The 21,154-nt window shown below is 36.4% G+C and overlaps 1 protein-coding gene across 5 annotated transcripts; it reads right to left on the bottom strand.

The window, feature by feature from the left end:
- Positions 1–2,866: 2,866 nt before the first annotated feature.
- rae1 (ribonucleic acid export 1) lies at positions 2,867–19,813 on the bottom strand. 5 transcript variants are annotated; one of them, XM_067458363.1, is made up of 13 exons: positions 19,687–19,813; positions 19,236–19,341; positions 19,056–19,160; positions 17,938–18,030; positions 17,203–17,289; positions 16,961–17,047; positions 15,694–15,765; positions 15,340–15,447; positions 12,446–12,552; positions 12,263–12,338; positions 11,887–12,081; positions 4,764–4,849; positions 2,867–3,234 (listed from the first exon to the last, which is right to left on the bottom strand). In XM_067458363.1, coding segments are annotated over exons 2-13 (1,107 nt in total). In that variant the 5' UTR covers positions 19,326–19,341; positions 19,687–19,813; the 3' UTR covers positions 2,867–3,233. The 5 variants fall into 5 exon arrangements, with proteins under 5 accessions (XP_067314464.1, XP_067314460.1, XP_067314461.1 ...); XM_067458359.1 differs by lacking the exon at positions 2,867–3,234 and having other exon boundaries at positions 4,760–4,849; XM_067458360.1 differs by lacking the exon at positions 2,867–3,234 and having other exon boundaries at positions 4,760–4,849; positions 19,683–19,807.
- Positions 19,814–21,154: the final 1,341 nt, after the last annotated feature.

Below are 21,154 nucleotides of genomic sequence, written 5' to 3'. Positions count from 1 at the left end.
AAAACGTGGAACTTATGTTTAAAACGAGATTTAAACAATAACACTAACTGTGTTAAGCTTTATAATGATTAGTTTATAAGGATATATAACTATTAGATTTCTGTTGATGAATGTATCCAAACAGTTGCTCATCTAATGAAACATAATATATTAAAGCATCTTAGGTGTTTCTATCGTTTCCACAACAAAACAGATATCTAGCATAACGCAGGTATGATGTCATTGATAAGCAGGCAGGCATGGACAGGCAGTCCATGTCCTGGTTAAAAAATAGCTTTTTACTTTTAAATTTAAAAAAGGTTAAAATTGCTTATTTTAGAAAATATGGCCACATCACACCAGTCCTCAGGTCTTTACACTAGCTTGCAGTTACATTTAGGATGGCTATTAAAATACTATTACTTGTTTAAATCACTCAATGACCTAGGACCCCAATACATTGCAGATATGCTGATTAAATACAAACCCAACAACTCACTCAGATCAGCAGAATCAAATCAGTTAGAAATACCAAGAGTTCACTCAAAGAAATGTCTGCTTTTAGCTTTTTTGCCAGCCGTAGTTGGAACCAGTTTCCTGAACAGATCAGATGTGCTCCAACAGTAGCCACAAATCCAGACTGAAAACACATCTGTTTAGCTGTGCAATACTGAATGAGCTCTTTGCCACTGTACGTCTGACAGATTGCACCTCATCTTATCTATGCATCATCTTTTTAATCTTTTAATAACCGCTTTAGTTTACCTTTGCTCTTATCTGTGGTTATCATTTTATTATTTTTAATTCTCTTTATTTCTCTCTTATACATCAGTTGATTATTATTTTTGGTTAGGGCTGTCTGACTGGAAGAGATTGGAAAAGGAGAGCAATGTGTTTGCTTCATTCTGCTTGTGGTAGCGGACTCAAGAAAGGGGAGGCCCTGTGGGGCAAAGGTAACGTCCCCTGTAGGAGCCCGTCCTGGACCAACTTGTAAGATCCAGGAAACATTGCAAAACCTGCTCCAATTCTTCCATATCTCAGATAGGAGTAGAATCAGGCAGATAGGGATCTATTTATTACCATGTCCTCCTTTTTATATATATCGGCAAACAAGTTACCAATAGGTTCAGTAGATTGTCAGAAAACAAACAAGACCCAGCATTCATGATATGCACGCTCTTAAGGCTGTGCAATTGGGCAATTAGTTGAAAGGGGTGTGTTCAAAAAAATAGCAGTGTCAACCTTTGACTGTACAAACTCAAAACTATTTTGTACAAACATTTTTTTTTCTGGGATTTAGCAATCCTGTGAATCACTAAACTAATATTTAGTTGTATGACCACAGTTTTTTAAAACTGCTTGACATCTGTGTGGCATGGAGTCAACCAACTTGTGGCACCTCTCAGCTGTTATTCCCCTCCATGATTCTTTAACAACATTCCACAATTCATTCACATTTCTTGGTTTTGCTTCAGAAACAGCATTTTTGATATCACCCCACAAGTTCTCAATTGGATTAAGTTCTGGAGATTGGGCTGGCCACTCCATAACATTAATTTTGTTGGTTTGGAACCAAGACTTTGCCCGTTTACTAGTGTGTTTTGGGTGTCATTGTCTTGTTGAAACAACCGTTTCAAGGGCATGTCCTCTTCAGCATAGGGCAACATGACCTCTTCAAGTATTTTAACATATGCAAACTGATCCATGATCCCTGGTATGCGATAAATAGGCCCAACACCATAGTAGGAGAAACATGCCCATATCATGATGCTTGCACCTCCATGCTTCACTGTCTTCACTGTGTACTGTGACTTGAATTCAGAGTTTGGGGGTCGTCTCACAAAACTGCCTGTGGCCCTTGGACCCAAAAAGAACAATTTTACTCTCATCAGTCCACAAAATGTTCCTCCATTTCTCTTTAGGCCAGTTGATGTGTTCTTTGGCAAATTGTAACCTCTTCTGCACATGCCTTTTTTTTAACAGAGGGACTTTGCGGGGGATTCTTGAAAATAGATTAGCTTCACACAGACGTCTTCTAACTGTCACAGTACTTACAGGTAACTCCAGACTGTCTTTGATCATCCTGGAGGTGATCATTGGCTGAGCCTTTGCCATTCTGGTTATTCTTCTATCCATTTTGATGGTTGTCTTCCGTTTTCTTCCACGTCTCTCTGGTTTTGCTCTCCATTTTAAGGCATTGGAGATCATTTTAGCTAAACAGCCTATCATTTTTTGCACCTCTTTATAGGTTTTCCCCTCTCTAATCAACTTTTTTATCAAAGTACACTGTTCTTCTGAACAATGTCTTGAACGACCCATTTTCCTCAGCTTTCAAATGCATGTTCAACAAGTGTTGGCTTTATCCTTAAATAGGGGCCACCTGATTCACACCTGTTTCTTCACAAAATTGATGACCTCAGTGTTTGAATGCCACACTGCTATTTTTTTGAACACACCCCTTTCAACTAATTCAACTAATTGCCCAATTGCACAGCCTTAAGAGCGTGCATATCCTGAATGCTGGGTCTCATTTGTTTTCTGAGAATCTACTGAACCTACTGGTAACTTGTTTGCCACGTAGCAATAAAAAAATATACGAAAAACCTTGATTATTCTGGTTAGTCACATTGTACTGCTATTATTTTGAACAAGACTGTATATATATATATATATATATATATATATATATATATATATATATATATATATATATATATATATATAGTGCCTTTTGGCGTCAATACATTTCTTTTACAAATGAACGTGAAATACCTTCTCAAGCACAGTAGTTTCTAAGAGCAATGTGCATGTGTGTGCTTATTTTTTTTTATTAAAATCTGCATCTTTTTCCCACCTGCAAGACATTAAGACAAGTGCGATGTCAAAATGCAGAGAAAGCTTAAGATAGATTTATTATTGGTTACATAACGTGATTATACACCAAGCAGAGAAAGAAAAGCAAAGATGAAAATGCATTTCCTTTGTAAGGCAGTATCAAGAGAAACGAGCTGCAAGTAATGAAGAAAAAAGGTACATCAAATTACACCAGAAATGCTAAAGCATGGCTTCCTTACTCATATCAAAAGCCACTGCCCACATCACCATTGCTTATGAGCAGTTGGCCCCCTTCTGATTGGTCCATAAAAATTACACATTGCCATGCCATTGGTCCAGGTGTTAGCCCAACTGAGGTCTCGCTCCCATATTTACACACTAAAGCAGGTCTTCCAAGAGGTGATGTGAAGCTTGACGAATCTAAAGACAAGGAGGGGCAGGCGTCAGTCAATACATCATTCTGCTATTCAAATCAATTTATTTTTGGTTTTGTGTTCCCATGAACAAAAGTAAAGTGAGGTCAAGAGAGGCATAATGCTTCATTATTATGTCTTTATTCTCTGACAGGCCAATTCCAATGACTCAAAGTTTTACAGATCATTTTCCTGTATTAAGAGAGATTTTTCTAATAAGCAGATCAGAGACCATAATTAATTTATATTCTCGTCTGCATAGAATATCCACACACAGTCACCCAAACACCTGAGACTAGTCAATTTATCAGCACAAGAAAAGAAACGCAGACATGCCATAAATGTTAATTATAAATGTTAAATTAGCGCCTTGCTCAATATCAATATACTGCACATTGCGGCACAGATCATGCTACCTCAAAACAGCACATCTGTGTGTGGCTGTACAGGGTCATCAGACCAATACAGACAGCCAAAAGCAGATGTTTCTTAAGACCAATTCTCTGACTCCCTAACATGTCTGGCAGTATTTCCAGAAAAATTAAGCCATGAAAGCAAAGTCATTAAACAAAACAAAAAAACACTTATCTATAGAAGACCAGCAGACATATCATTCAAAAGTAAAGCATCCAATACAAATCTTTTTAATTATTCACATAAGATTAAAATCCTAGATGATCAAATCTGATTTACGAGCTCCATTTAGAAGAATTTGAGTGTTAAATTGGAAGTGGAAGTAACGAATTGTCCTCTTCAATTCATTACTTGACTACTGGAGTCAACTATTATTTACACCAGTAAAAGAGTCAATACACAGTTTTTTTCCCTAATAAGTGCATGGAAAAATGTGTCATCATTTTCAAAGTCCATTTTGTGCAGGCACACAACATTAGGTTTCAGAAGTTAAAAAAATATATATATATTCTTCTGTAAAACAACAATTGAGTGGACAGTTAAAATAAAATATGTTTGTGCATGATGTAGAGTTTAATTTCTAGCTTTTTCTTTTATTTTGATCAAACAAATTTTAAATAGTTTCTTAAATAAAAATCTTATGGCTCCATCTGAAGTTTGCTTAGGGCTCCAAGCAGCCCTACCTTTCAGCTTGAGAACAATTAAAATAGAAAAGAAACATCACAGCTAGATTTATGAATATTACTACAGCACTGCAACAAAAAGATTAAATGGTAAATTTACTTACTAGGAAAGTTACTTCCCTAGCATTGCTTTGATTTATATAGTGGCTTTCCACTAGTAAACAAATGATTCACCATTATACTCAATGGGTATTACACTTCAATCCTGAACGTTTCATTTCAAACTTAAATAGAATCTTTCCATTTACCATTTTATAAACAATTTTATGCTTCTTCATAATTTATCCCACTAAACTAAGAGCAACTTATTTATCCATAATGAGATACCGAAAGAAAGCATCACTACTGCACGCAAAGGAAAGTCAGGGCAAGTCAGGAAGCACATCAGCCCTTGCCCAGTGAAAGACAGTCTCCATGGTAATGGATATCCCGCTCTCACCATTTCTTGTTCCGAGGCTTCAGTTCCTCAGCTGCATTCCTCAAGAAGATGTAATTCTTTTTCTGAGGATTGTAATATTCGTGTCCCTGTTTAAGCAGAAGGGGAAAAAAGTGAGCAGAGGTCACAGGTTATCACTTTAGTTCACTAAAAAGACCTAGAAGTTAAAGGGTTAGTTCACCCAAAAAATGTAAATTTAATGTTTATCTGCTTACCCCCAAGGTATCTAAGATGTAGGTGCGTTTGTTTCTTCAGTAGAACACAAATTAAGATTTTTAACTCCCGAACATTATTTATGGTATTTTTTTTTACCTTATAGCAAACGAATCTCATCTAATATTCCAAACACCATTAATTCCGTAGAGCAAGGTCAAAACCCTACGCGATCATTGGATGGATGGATGGATGGATGGATGGATGGATGTATATATGAGATTTGCCTGATATGAGGTAAAAAAAAAAAAAAAAACATAAATTCTGCTCGGTTTCTCGCAGAAATCAAACGTTTCGTGTCTTAACAAATCAATGCCGTCGTCACGAGCCACGGGGTGGATTCGTATGTCTATGTGCTTTTTACTCGGTTGGAGTTAAAAATCTTCATTTGTGTTCTACTGAAGAAACAAACACACCTCAGATGCCCTGCGGGTAAGCAGATAAACATCACTTTCATTTTTGTGTCTGTGTTCATTTTCATCTCTGGATCACTTGCCGACAACAGCAACGCCCCTACCATTGTGTTCATTTTCATAAAATAATATAGTTCAGTTAGAGAACAGACACTACAATTAAAAACTGAACATCTCTGTTCAATATAATTTGAGCAGGTGTAGCAGGATGCAGCAAGCAGGAGTAGGGGTGTCCATGGTTAACCGATTGACCGATTAACCGTTAAAAATTGCGTAACCGAGTGAAACATTTTGCTCGGTTAAGTGGCGTCAATGACGTGCCTTGAATTTAGTTGTAATATATGTTTTCACCCCTAGAGACCGCCAGAGCGCTCCCAGACATTTGTAATATCCACAAGAAGAAGTCATGACCAGCTTTCTAAGCGGGCAAAGAAAGCGTGGGAGCACTTTAAAAATGAGAGTGACGGGGCAAAATGCAAGTATTGCAATGCAGTGCTTACCGCATTTTTCAGGCTATAAGTTGCTCCGGACTATGAGTCGCATCAGTCAAAATATACGTCATGAAGAGGAAAATAACATACGTCGCACTGGAAAGGAGTCTAAAAGTCGCATTAGGGCAGAAGCAGAGCGCGAGCCGCGCGCGCTGTGCATAACGGATCAGAAGAAAGAAAGTTTGAAGTGAGAAACTTGTGAATGACTAGAGAAAAGCAGACGTTACTTTAACTGTAACGTTAATGAAGAAAACAAAAAAGCTAATCGCGGACTGAAAGCAAGATGGCCAGAGCTGAAGGGACGAGTCCACAGATGCTTGAACTATCTGCCGGGAGAGGCTCAGCCGCGCGAGTCAAACGCTGTGTCTGTGTGAATCATTCTCGGCTGCATATTTTACTAACGTTACATGCTCTAATCGTGCAGGCGCCCTCGCGGCCACTCGCATTGCTCGTGAACTGGAGCGCATCTCATCCTAATTTAACGAAACTCAGCGTACGCCTCGCAGACATGAAATAGATCTTAAGAAACTTGAAATGTCTTTTAACAATTTAAAACGAAAAGAAATAGGCTACTCTCTGATTGTGTAATCCATGATGTGCATTTCTCTCTATAGGCGCGTTCACTACGAAGATGGTGGTCGTCAAATTAATAAACTAAAAATAACCCTGACGCACACTATGGTTAAGCGAGTATTAACCGCTAAGGGCCTCGGTTAACGGTTAATGAAAAACTTGAAAACGTGCAGGCCTAAGCAGGAGTCAGATTACATTCATCACGAGAGCTAATGTAAACGTGGCCGCAGTATACATTCACAGCGCGTGTTCAGTCTGCCGTGTTTTTAGTTCATGACTTTGGAAGCTTAACTTTCATGGGAATTAATTTGAAAATTACGATGATACGAATATACTCCCAGGTTTCTACTGATACAAAGCCATATGCTAAATCACTGAAGTAACCCTTTAATGGGCCTATTGGGCAGTTGTGCAATTGAATTATATTGTTGGTTGGATGCTAAAAATATTTAAATTAAAGACTTATTGAGCTAAAATAAAGATATTATGGCTGCATAAGATAATTTTTTATGTTTAGCCACTTCCACATTTGTTGTGGAAATGTATCACATTATGTGTTTTATTACATAAATCTATTTATTATAGAAAGAATGTGTTTTATGTTAACTAATTCAGACAACCTAGACTTGATTTTGAACACATTAAAAGCGAATCCTTTGCAGTCTCTTTAGGAATTATTTTTTTCCTGATCACTTTAGCATCATTGTTTGGGCTCTAAAAGCAATAATGATGAAATTGACAATAGGAGCTTACCGTAATTTAAAGGGTTAGTTCACCCAAAAATGAAAAATCTCGTATTAATTACTAACCCTAATGTCGTTTGACACCCATAAGACCTCAGTTCATCTTCTGAACACAAATAAAATATTTTTGTTGAATTCCGATGGCTCAGAAAGGCCTTCCTTGACACCAATGTCATTTCCTCTCTAGAGACCCATAAAAGGCACTAAAGACGTCATTACAAAGCCCATCTCACTACAGTGGTTCTACAATAATTTTATGAAGTGACAAGAAAAGTTTGTGCACAAAAAAAAAAAAAACTAAATAATGACATATAGTGATGGGCCGATTTCAAAGCAAAGTTTCGAACATTATGATTCAGCGTATAGAGGGAATGCATTGACGTCACTTTCCCGCCGGAACACACCCAAGTTGAGCAAACGATTATCATTTAAAAAAAAGTTTGGGCTCAATATAGTGGTCTACAATTTACCACAGATTCAGTGATCCATGGATCCATGGACATGCAGCCAGGAATCGTGTTTTCCTGACATTTTTATGGACCTGATTTACGGTTAATAAAAAATAAACAATAAAAGCGGTCAATCATTCAATAAACGCTATCTCACAGATTTCCGCAGTGAAGCTGGTGTACAATGAATCTCTTATTTTACAATGTCTGCATTTATAGAGACGCGCGTGTGTTAACCAAGCGGCAACCTCCCGCGATCTCTCTTGAAGCCAATACGGAAGTAATGTAAACTGTAATTCCTTAACTGGCCACTAGAGGCAGGCTCCAGAAGGGAGCAGAATCTCATTGAGCCCCATGTTAAAATTCTCAACTTTAAAGCAGAAAAAAACATGTTTACAGCCTGGTACAAATTGTGGTTTTGGCTTATAAGGCTAATTTTAATCTTCATGACAACTCTGAGGGGGGTGAATTTTTTTATAACTCATTCGTTTCCGTTATATAAAGCCTTAAGGTTCTGCATAATTAAGGGCGTGGTTACAAGTGGATAGCCATTTATCCGCCGTCTATAGTTATTGCGTCACCTCAGCTCCGCGCACATCCCGCCTTTTTGCCCATTTTCTGTTATCCGGGAGTGACACGCGTTGACTCGCTCACAAGATGGCAACGCCCAGCTCGCCCCTACTTTAAGCTTCAGAACGGCTTATCAGAATCCTATGGGTGACGTCACGGACACTACGTCCATATTTTTTTACAGTCTATGGTGTTAACTGAACTCAGCGCCTGCTGGACAAACACTCGAGAGTGAGTGAGGGATTCCAAGTTTAACACCTGTGATTGGCCAATTCTGTTGTAGATATCTACAAACATGTCTGTGATTGGTTACATTACTCACTGAGGCGAAAACATGTTGGAAATGAAATCATTTGACGAGTGCAAATACAGATACACACTGGATTAGTGTTGTCAAAAATATCGATATTTCGATATATATCGATACTGGAATATCTGAAACGATACGATTCTCAGTTTTTACAGTATCGATATCAGCTGCGCTCTCCTCTCTGACCGTCAGCGAGTTGACACACACACCGGCATATTCTCACTCAGCCCGGTTAACCTCTGAGCACGGCGAACGCGCGTTCTGCTGGACTTTTTCCTCATGACAGTGTGTTAGTGTTAGTGTGTGATCGGTCTGAATTTCGCGCGGGATTGCACATAAATTAATTCTACTAATCCACGCAGATTTCGTGCTCCACATCTGAAGCGCACACACACAGCCTACCGTAATAAAGCCGCCTCTGACATGATACAAGTGCAAACATTTGCTTCCTTTTCCAGCTTATTATTGGTCAAATACACTCAAAGAATTATCAGTGCACATCTGGAAGAGTATTGACGTAAACACAGTCGCAAACAGTTCAGGAAGAACGAGTAACAGGAACAGTGTTTAGGACTAACATGCGTCTGTTAGTCTTAAAGGGACCGCAGTCATTTGCTATTCAAACTACAAAAAGACAAACGATCAATCTGCTCTCTTATTTTTTTACGGTCTATGCTCTTGACTGATCAACTTGTGTAACTTTAACAGTTTCATCTGTACGCTATTGAATTTTTTTACAAAGAACATTATCCAATGTTGTTTTAAATGTAATTACTATGCATTTTTTTAATTCAGTTTCTTATCTGAATGTTAGACTTACCTGAAAAAATAAAGCAGTCTGTTTAATTTGTATCTTCTATTCTATTGCATTTATTTGTGCTATTGTTTGTAATCTGTTTATTTGTTCTTATTTTATTACTGTTTACTCGTCTTTTTAAATTCAATTTACCATTCGAAATCAAGCTTTCTTGTGCTGTGTGTAAGCTATTGCAACACAATTACCCCATTGTAAAAAATACATTGAGATAGCAAAAATTTGTGAGATAATTTTAATAGTAATTGATCAATTGATCAATAATTGTTCAAATCAAAACGATGCCCAACCCTAAGGAACATGCTGGCCACATGAATTTTTAGTAAAAAATAACAATGAATAATAAGTTCTGTTGTCATATTAAGCATCTTATTTATTTTTTTATTTTTTTACTGTGGTATCGATTTAGTATCGATATATCGATATTTTAGTCTGATATCGTACCAAAGTCATAATTTTGGTATCGTGACAACACTACACTGGATCATTTGCTAGCTCCTTTTCACTAATATGCTATTATTATGAATTCTTACGGAGGATTACATATCCTAGACAAGCAGTTCTGGGCAGCGTTTCCCTCCTAAAGCAGAAGCAGCAGCAGGTTGGGTGTGGTTTGAGTGAGAAAATTACAAGCTATTATCAAATCCGTCTCAAGCTCGGAACGGCGATGTCCATTGGGTCCGTGGATAAGCCAGGCCTGGTTTTGTGTGTTTTTGCTGCATTCACGCTGTAAACCAGTGCTGCCTCTCAGTTTTTGCCACTTAGTAGGGCGTAATCGCAGTCGCTCCAGCTGACGATGACGTCAAGTGCATTCCCTCTATTGATAATAATACAATACGCTGATTCATAACCGTTCAAAACTTTGTTTTAAAATCGTCCCATCTCTATATAAGTCGTTATTTAGTTTTTAGCGCACAAACTAGGGGTGGGCGATCTCTCTATATTTTAAATATATCGAGATATTTTTTAAACTCGATATGGATTTTGACATATCGTATATATCGATATATTGTTTATATTTAATTCTGATTCCGCCACTTTGCATGTTTGCCTTCTCTGTGTTGTGCTCGCGCGCCTCCCGCCTCCTTGCGAACACGGCAGCGTCCGCAACCAGGTTAGGATTGGTCATCATGTTGACAAGCGCGCGTGTTGTTCAGGACTCAGTTTAGAGACCACGATTTTCCTTCTAACACAACTGCTTGCTAAAATTCATAAAGAAATATTAATGTTCATCATAGTTCAAATCGCAAGTTTCACCCACTGTCAGGTGATTGACATTACTGGTGCGAGATTTATGATTTGTGTCTAACTGATCGCATGGTTTTCGGTTAAAATGTCAAAATGATCGCATATTATTTAAAAACATTTAAAAATTATTGCAATATCATTATTATTATTATTATTTTGTCAGCTTTATCACAGGATTATGATGAATCTATGCATGTTTTAACCAAGAGGGAAAGACGCGACATCCCGGTTGTCCTGAGACACAGTGGAGTGCTCTTCTGTAAGTTGTACTATATCATATAGTCTACCTTCTGACGTTCATATTTCGTTCTGTAACTGGAAAAGAAGGGAAGCTCGCCTCACGTGTAGCCTACATGATCTGCATTATGAGGCGCTCATGCTTTATATTAGAAAAGAGCGCGACATCTAGCCTACTGTTTGAATTTTGATACAAATTTAACAGGAAGTGGTGTTATGACAAAATCAGTTTATTTATATCTCAGTCATGCCCCAATCTTTCTGCAAAATGCTTACTGTTTACTTTAACTGTAAAAAAGGAGTCTTTGATTCATGTTTTGAAGGCATGAAATGAATGAAAAGAATTAAGGCTATATGTATTATTTCTTTTATTTTACAGTTAAATTATTATTATTTATGTAATCAGGGAGTTTTTTTATGTCAAAAGCACATTGTTCCTACATGAACTGACTACCTCTTTGCACTTCAATAAAAATATTATGACTTTATGATATATGGCATATTTGTTTTTGCTGTAGTTTTTAGGGGGTTATTTTTCCTGTAAAGATATCGAGATATATATCGTATATCGAGATATATTTTTTGCTCCATATCGCCCAGCCCTAGCACAAACTAATTCTCCTCGCTTCATAAAATGATTGTAGAACCCCTGTTGTGAGATGGGCTTTGTAAAGACGTCTTTAGTGCCTTTTATGGGTCCGTGAGAGAGGAAATGACATTGGTGTCAATGAAGGCCTGTCTGAGCCATCAGATTTCAACAAATATATCTTAACTTGTGTTCCGAAGATGAACGGAGGTCTTACGGGTGTCTAACGACATTAGGGTAAGTAATTGATGAGAGAATTTTCATTTTTGGGTGAACTAACCCTTTGAGGTTAATTAATTAGGCCCGAACTGCCTATAATACTACTACAATTGTTTTATACTTCAACAAACAAATCTAAAATCAAATCTAAAGACAATTGTCTGACATTAGGAAAAAGATCAGTTATTTTATTTTACTCTCTAAAACTCTCCTATTATTTCCTATTATATACAAATGTTAAATATGTATTGAGAATGTACCTTAGACCAGTCATAGCTGGAGGCATAGGCAAATATGTTTCCATTGTTGTTGAAGCAACAGGCTGTTATTGGTTGATCTAATTGTTCAGAGGTCTTCAGCTTAGTGCGGGCATCTTTGTCCCAGAAACTGAAGCGCCCATCAGAGCCTACTGTTGCCAGAGTGCCATGGACAGGGTGAAAGGAGATAGCATTTACCTACAACAGAAAAACAAACAGCAATACCATTTCAGTTTGATTAACAACAGACAAATTAGGCAAGTATTATTTACTGAATATTGTCTTTGATACTGCAACAATGGCCAGCCTTAAACTAGACTATATACTCGAGCAAAATTTGCATTGCATTTAAAAAGTACACAAAACCTAGAACACTCACAGCATAAATATCTTGAGGTGTGGCAGTATTGGTTCCATTGGACCTGTGACACTTAAAGGTGAAATTGTCCTTGGCTCTAAGTCAAAATATATATATTAGTTAGATAAAAAGATAGCATACATATTTAATCAGTGTTACTGTATTAGCGGTTACATTTATAAACCAGATCAGATACAGACTCACGGGTTAGGTGGGTTTATGTAGTGAATGGCAACTCGGCCCTCAATGCTGCCCAGTGCAAATCCAGTAGGTTTACTCTGCTTATCCTTAAAGATAGCCACACAGCGGTGCTAAACAAAAAAAAGACAAGTTTAATACACTGTTTGCAACAGTATCTGCAGAGAAGGACAAATGAGCAATGAATCAACACAAAAAACACAGTAGAGCAGAATGTATGCAAACCAACTACAGAGAGGTTGGTAAACGGAAGAGATTGCCCAAAATTAAACAAAATGACAAAAATAAAAAGTAAGTACCATAAAAATACTGACAATAAAGCTTATGTGCTATATTCAAAGTCCTCTTAAGGCATGCAATAGTATTCCTCAATCCTCACACAAAACTAAAACAACTAAAAGTAGTTATTCACCAGAATTTTTTTTTATTTTTTATGTTAATTTGTGCCTCCATATATTCAAACTTGGCAAATAACAGATGGTTACAAGATAAAAGTGAAACAACAGCATTGATTCCTGATTCATATAATTTAAATGCCAATAATCTATTTAAAATGCTAAATATTGATCATAATTTGAAGTAGTGTATAGAGCTGTCAGAATATCAGATTTTTCACTACACTGTTATCGTGACATCAATAGAAATTACTTTTTTTTTTAAATAATGCATTCGAATAGAAATTAAAAGGAAATGATTCAATAATTAATATATGAAAATACCCAAGACATCTTGACCACAGATAAAACAAATTTCACCATAAAACATACGATAATCCACAAAACTTTATCCAAATGAGCACACTTTTGGACTAAAAGCCCTGATGCATAATAAAACACAAAAGACATTAGCACTAGCAGTTAACGTTACTTTTAAATGTAACATTTCCTGTTTAAGGAGGACTAGTAAAATAATGGCAACTTACTCTCTGTACAGTGCAAGATAATACTATTGATCAGTAAGTCCTGCAGACTGGTTTGATTAATGTGTCACTTTCACAGAATCCCAGGCAAGCTAACTTTTTAGTGAGGGTAAAGTGTCTCGTCTATCATATCTGATGATGTTTTATGCAGGAGTAGCAGCTGCATGCCGTGTCTGCCTTTGTTTTAAGACAGATGGCAACCAGCATTTAGGTTCAATACCAAAATCTACATTGGTAACGTCTGGATGTCAAACAGAGACTACACCTCTAGTAGAGTGTAAAAGCCAAAATTTATTTTTAATTTTTAATTAAACATTTCTGACTTGCCAAAAACAATGGCAAAATACACAAGTTATTATAATACAGTTTTTACTCCAAATAGTTTTTTTTTTTTTTTTGAATTGTGTAAAATATGGTGCATATAGTTAGCAAAATGCTCCTTTCTAGTCATTTTTGTATCAATTAAGTTTGTTCATAGAATGGATTTTCTGAGGTAAACTTAAAATGACATGACATTGTTATGAAATGACGCTGAGCAGAACTTCGCATCCGTTATTCAACGGTGTTCGATATTGCAGGTTAGAGACTCCAGTGAGTCAGTGTATATAAAAATAATGTAGGACCTAGATTTTATTTAAAATATACTTGTAAATACGCTAATAAGGCTTTTTGAGTCGTTTTTGTGAGAAATTTTTACTTCCGCATCTAAAAATGCCCAAACCGGAAGTGACATAACGAGAGGGAGTGTGGTGAATATAAACGATAGGAAAACAATGGATCGCAATGACAGTTCGGACGCTGAGGAAATTATAAATGTTTATTAATACTCATATGGCAGACCACAGCCATAAACAATTATGCCACATAATAAGGGACAGGCCAGGATTAGACAGAACAATGATTAGAGATGAATTGAGTTGTTGTTTTCTTTGCTCAGATTACAATACTTTACAGATAATTATCATGTATCAGGCAATTGCAAAGCTGGTATTGGCCATCTAGGAGTATTGATACCAATAACAGAAACTAATAATAAGTTGACCATCTGGCAAAAGTCACACTAGTTAATATTTATCTACACTAAACCTTAAAAGCCTGGCGTATATTACACAGTGCGGTTTTGGCTGTCATACGAGCTCGTAGAGGATTTTTTTATCTTGCGTGGAGATCGTGGATGCTCGTATGGTCGTGGCTCGCAGCATGTGAGTGGAAATACGAGCTGAGCACATTTCTCGCACCTCCCGCTCTCACAATATTTTTTAAACATAATATATATATTATTATTTTTTTTCACCAGCATATGACTGTCCCCTATTGCAGGGGTTTTGAAAATACATGTTATAGAATATAGTTCGATTATGACACGTTATTATGTCCCCATGCCACGCTATGTTCTCCAACATCCAATCATAGCGTGACTTTGGCAGGTCTGTTAATTTTATGGGCTCAGGAAACCCGCTGTAAATTCACCTGTGGGTGTCGCTGTTGGACAGTGTTACTTTACATTAAGAAGTATAAAAAACCACTCGTTTTTATAATGTTTTATATACATTTACGTTACTTTAATTTTGTAATATGTATCGTCTCTTTCTGTTTTTTTGAAGAGACACTGCCCCTCTATCCTCCTTATTGACTAGTGTCATGCCCCTCCCAACCCATTCACACACACACACACACACACACACACACACACACACACACACACACACGATTTGACTATCAGTCGACCATAGAGATTCAACAATTCTGATTCGAATGTCTAAATCCTTAGTCGGGAACACCCCTAGCCATTTATTACATAAATAGATAACCAGATACTAACCCTGAAACTACCCCCTAAACCTAACCGATGTATTTACATTATATTAGCCAGTACTTTCTTAGGCAAGTACACTGCAAGTTGACGCAAGTGCACATACTGTATTCATCATGCATTTGCTCTTCATTTAAAAAATTACATGTTTAGAAAATTAATACGAACCTGATGCTTCAGAGGAGACTCTATACGTCGAAACTCTGAAGGCTGATTTTCCAACTGGTAAACAATAAGACCACGTTCAGCAGTGGCTACAACAGCCATTGGATATACCTATAAAAGAACAAAGAGATCAGCATAAAATGCTTTTAAGATACAATTTCAGAAAAACTATTTTATGTACCATGTACTGCCATTTTAGTGCTCAGATGTTTTGACAGGAAGTTAATTTTGCTAGACAAGTACACACACACACAAAATGAACTGAAGCTGTCAATTACACTGTGAGAGTAACAGATAACTTTCCAAATTAAATATTTAACAAGTAATAAATAAATAAGAAATATCACACTGCTTTACCACATCTGCACAGTAACACCTCTCTGGCATCTGCAGGGATAGCATGGGGTTTGGGGAACGTGTATCCCAAAACTGTCAAAAAACAGAAACGTAGAGAAACAGTTGCTAATCTACTCTAGACAAAGGCTGCAATATTTGGTCAACTAAATATTTTGCAATTGTGTCAAATACTGCACAATAATTTCACATTTAACAACATTCTGCATTTTAAAACTTAAGGTACAGTGGACTAAAAGAGAGCAAAGTACACTTCTGCCCTACAAAGGCAAAAGGCAGTAACTTAATTTTTGGTCAAAAATGATTTATTGATATTTATGGTTCATTCAAGACCTCCTTTATCATATGGATAAGTATATTGAGTAAATTCTGTTGTTTTATTTAGATGATAATGGGTTGTCTTAACAGTAACTTCCAAAGCCCAGGAGAAACCAAGGTAGAACACCTTAACACCAGTTACTGCTCTTTGCCTTAGTTTTAGAATGCTCAAATTGAGTTACAGTATTCTGCTATTGTTCAGCCATTGTTTAGAAGTTGCTGTGCCAGGCTGGAGTTACAGCATTCTGCCTTCGTTTTACTGTCCATTAAAGTTTGGTGCTTTTAAAATTCACTGACACACTTGTGTAGGTAAAACAAAGTTGAGTGGTTGTTTTTAATAATAGCATTTAAAGATGGCCCATTGCTCTCAAAGGAAAATTATGGTTGAGATTGCTTTTAAATGCAGACATCAAGGACAAGATAAGAAATTGTGTAACACAAAAGCTGCATTAGATTAGCAAATTAGATAGATCACAATCTACTTCATTTAGCTAGCTAGCAACCTATAGCATAAATAGGCTAGTTAGCCATCCAGTGAACAGGCTACCAAACTGCTCCATATAAAAAAGCAATTCTAAATCATCCATAATAAATACCATGATCACCAGATTTTATACAGGTGTTATAAGAATGATTTTTTAAATAGTGATCAGCAACAAAATAGTGATAATGTGGAAGGTACTGCTAACATCTAAATGCCAAATTCAATTTTCCTACCTAGAAATAGGTAGGCTAGAATTAGGTAGTAGGTAGGCTGGACAACTAAAAATCTTTCGAGTCATTTTTCTCAGTTCCACACTCTAGCAAGTAAAGGTCTTTTGCCTTTTGTAGGGCAGCCTTGCAAGCCCAGTTTGATGAAAACTTGCACCAGGCCATAAGGATTTACGATTTCGATTTAATTGTTCGATTTAAACTGTGCAGCCTTAAAGACATCAAAGATGGGTTCCAGCACCTTTAGTGTTTTGTCCCAGCTGCCACTCATAATACAGCTGTAGTTTGGTGCTTTTATCCAGTGAATTGTCTTGATTGGGCCTTCATGCTGGTCAAAGAAAAAGGTTGTAAAACCTGTTAATCATACTGTAAACCAACACAACTGAAATACATGCACTAAAATGTATGGGCTTTGCTAATAAATGACTAATAGGCCTATTATACAGAAGCATACAATCATAAAATGAACAATTAACTACTTACCTGAGCTATTTGAATGGTCTGATTGCTGTTCAGATCCCACATTTTGGCAGTTTTGTCACAGGAGGCTGTAAATACTTTACTGCCATCCTGTTATTACAAAGCACAGAAGCAGAACCAGGTAAGAAAATGCATGTCAGTTAATAATAAAAATAATATGGAAAATAGGACTCTAGGTTCTTTGGTTCAAGATGTTCTTTAAAACATTTTTTGTGTGTAGAACTACATTTCTGACAAGAAATGCCACATTGTTTTCAAGCAACAACAAAAAGTTGTCAAACAATTCCTTATTAATAATCATTAAGCACCTCCATTCGATTTAGGAAATCCTAACTGGATTGCAAAAATTCTTGTACCTCTCATAAAAATTAAGCAAAGTATTTAAAATTCTATGCTAGCTATGACTCAACAGAAATAAAGTAAACAACCATAACAGTCTAGATCAGAGGCAGTATTGATTCTGTGCAAATTTAAGGTCTAATGCGAGTCTGTGTATTGTAGCTTTTAGTGTAAATGAAATGTCTAATCTGAGCAACCAGCACAAGAAGTGTATTTTTCTGAATTAATGCATGTCTTGTTTTCTGAGATTGTGCACAAGAACAATTTGTGCATTTGCTAAAATGTGTCCAGTGAGTGAGATTTACATTTATTTCCATTAAAATAGACTTTAGGATGAAGAATGTTGGTTGGTTTGAAGTCTTTAAGATCCTAATATTTATAACGTTTGCATGATCTTACATCACTCCAGCACACATCCAGAACTGGGCCTGTGTGCATTTGCTGAGCTTTAGGGACAGTTTGACCATTATCTTGAACCTCCCAGCATCGCACCTGAGTTAAACAAAACATTCAAATGTACATTTAACATTTAGCAGAACAATAGAAGCAATCAGACCAACCATATACAACTGCTATAACAAGTCTCAGTTAGTCTAGCATGGTACACATAGAAAGGTTGTTGTTTTTTTATCAGGAAAAAAACGGATAGAATAGGTAAGTGCTAGTAATAGTATTAAAGGGTTAGTTTAACCAAAAATGTAAATTATGTCATTAATTAATCTCCCTCATGTCGTTCCGATCCCGTAAGACCTTTATTCATCTTCAGAACACAAATGAAGATATTTTTGATGAAATCTGAGAGCTCAGGCCCCTCCATAGACAGCTATTTAATTAACACTTTCGAAGGACCAGAAAGGCCTTGTTAAAATAGTCAATGTGACTCTAGTGGTTCGATCTTAATTTTATAAAGTAACAAGAATAATTAGTTTTTACGCATAAATAAAAAGTATTGGCGTAACGATTTCTTCATGTCTGTGTCATTCTCCTACGCCGTTAACATAGTAAATAGAGTGGAGCGCTTCTGAGTTACGGCAGAGCTACGCCAGAAGACGGCTTACCATTGGCCAATGCTGTTCATGTGAGCACCACAACACATACCACACAACGTAAACAGCGTAGCAGACTGACATAGACAAGAAGAAATTAACTGCTTTTGTTCGCAAAAAAACAAAAACTAATTTGTGTCACTTCTTAACATAAAGGTTGAACCACTGGAGTTACATGGACTATTTTAACAATGTCTCTTCTACGTTTCTGGGCTTTGAAAGTGTTAATTAAATAACTGTCTATGGAGGGGTCAGAGAGCTCTTGGATTTCATCAAAAATATCTTCATTTGTGTTCCGAAGATGAACAAAGGTCTTACAGGTTGGGAATGACATGAGGGTGAGTAATTAATGACATTATTTGAATCTTTGCTGGAAAAAAATGATTATTTAACGACTACAATATGAGAGACAGAAAGAAATAAAGTTTAAAATGATATGTAGGACAGGATAAATGACTTTCAACGGCTTACATCATTGGCCCATGAGCCTCCGACGAGAAAGTTTCCAGGCATCGTAGGAGGACTGAATGCCAAGCAGCTTATGCTGTCATCAGGTGGCGATGTTACTTCAACATCCTGTTATCAAAGACACCTCGATTAAATTAACAGGCACATATAATATTTGTACGGATATTATATTTCTATATTCACCTTCATTGGATTATGACTATCTGTGGTGGTGCTGCCAAATACACCTGTTCCTCCGGATCCAAAACCCGTGTTCGTCCCGAATAAACTCATTTCAGTCCGTTAAGAGCTGACCAAACAACAAGGATAAGCTGTATATAACGTTACACGTAAAAAACAGTATAGCATTAACATGTGACAACAAAGATCATCTTCAATACCTACACCGATTCAAGTCAAATTAATGGTAACGTCAACAAGTTACTATTTTGGCAGTGCTATTTTCATAGTCAGGTTATGAAAAGTGATTCAATTTAAAATTGCAGTCAATTCTCACGTTCACATGCATACAACCACAAACCGTGCGGTTGTTCTTAATAGCTTTCCGAAAATACAATTAAATGATAGGCCTGGGTAAGATCTACATTAATGCAAATAATCTATAAAAATATCTTAACCAGCTTAACCTACTAACAGTTAACTGCCGCGGAAATGTTTGATTATTCCCATAAAACCGGTTCCCGCTTTAGAAACGACACACACACACACACACACTGGTAAAGGCACTTCCGTCGCTCAGTTAGTGAGGACGTGCTTTGATGACGTCATTCGTTGGTTTCAAAACCGAGAGATTTATTTTATTACAAGGATTTTTGTTTGAAAAATGTATCTGTATGCCATGCTAAAGAGTTGTACACAGTTTTAAAAGAGATTTTTTCACACTACTCTGTATCCTAACATGCTCTCTCCCATCTACTTATTCATAAATGCAGATTTTTGAAAGCCCCTCCGTCCTTTCCTCATTTTACTAAGCTTTTGCTGTTTCACTTAGTACACTTTCAAATTAAAAAGCCACTACAGTAGCCAATTTCTTCAATGAGCTAAGTCCAATATAGCTTCTTACTATACCCCTTGCAAGAACTTAATTCTCCATAAATGTTCCTTTAATTAATATTGATTTTGTTTACTTTTTATTTATTTATTTTAAAAATTATTAATTTCATTAATTTAATTCCTTATTTACTTCCTTGCCCTACTTGGTTGTTTGATTTGAGACATCATCGCTATTGTAATTTGCAATTGTCTGCCTTTTGACTATTGTAAATAGTTAATATTGTTTGTTCAATGCCTAATTTGTATGTGCATTTGATTATTTTCAATACAAAATATTTATTGTATTTTATTGTACCAGTCGCATATCATTTTTATCCCATTACAAAATTTCAGTTGTGCATCAAGATTAAAAAAAATGATTATGAGATTGGTCCAAAAAAAGATAATCCAATGTAGCCTATATTTAAATATAAAAAGCCTAATATTTATAATGTAATATATTGTGTGTGTGAAACCCAATAAATTAGCAGTTTCTGAAATGCTCTAAACAACCTGTCTAGGACCAACAACCATGTCACATTCAAAGTCACTTAAATCACAATACTACCCCATTCTGATACTAAGTTTGAATTTCAGAATTATTATTTTTTTTGACAATGTCTATAAATGCATTGAGTATGTGCTGATTTGTGCAATAGTAGTTCAACAGGTGTATCTAATAAAGGGGCAGTAAGTGCGTGTTCATGTGAAATTGTGTGATTGTGTTCATGGGTGAAACTGTGTTCTGGTTGTGTTCATAGGTTAAATTGTGTTGTGATTGTGTTCGTGTGTGTGTGAGAATAGAAGTGATGACCTCTTCTGACTTTGGCCTCCCTTCTGATATCACCTCTTCAGTGAGAAGTAGATCATTAGCGTTGTTGCATATAAACTATGGTGTTTGCTTCCCTGATTACTTGTTAATAATAGCTCTGAATTCAAATTGCTACTCAAAAGTCACTTTTTTTTGGAATGTTATTATTCTTAAGTTGTGTTCTGTATATCATTGATGATATACTGTTGTATGTTGCCCTGTCTATGCTCTTTTATTGTTCTGTATGTTTTTATTGTTA

This window comes from Pseudorasbora parva, chromosome 12, assembly GCF_024679245.1.
Source record: "Pseudorasbora parva isolate DD20220531a chromosome 12, ASM2467924v1, whole genome shotgun sequence".
Taxonomy (NCBI): domain Eukaryota; kingdom Metazoa; phylum Chordata; class Actinopteri; order Cypriniformes; family Gobionidae; genus Pseudorasbora; species Pseudorasbora parva.
Note: the sequence above shows the minus strand (reverse complement) of the source record. Positions and strands in the feature narration are given on the sequence as shown.

Coding starts and splice junctions, on each gene's coding strand:
- rae1 (XM_067458359.1), bottom strand. CDS start 19,325: ATGAGTTTATTCGGGACGAACACGGGTTTTGGATCCGGAGGAACAGGT. Junction 12,553..15,339: donor AGTCTCCTCTGAAGCATCAG/GTTCGTATTAAT, acceptor TTTTTTGTTTAG/CACCGCTGTGTGGCTATCTT. Junction 4,850..11,886: donor CCAGCTATGACTGGTCTAAG/GTACATTCTCAA, acceptor CTGCTTAAACAG/GGACACGAATATTACAATCC.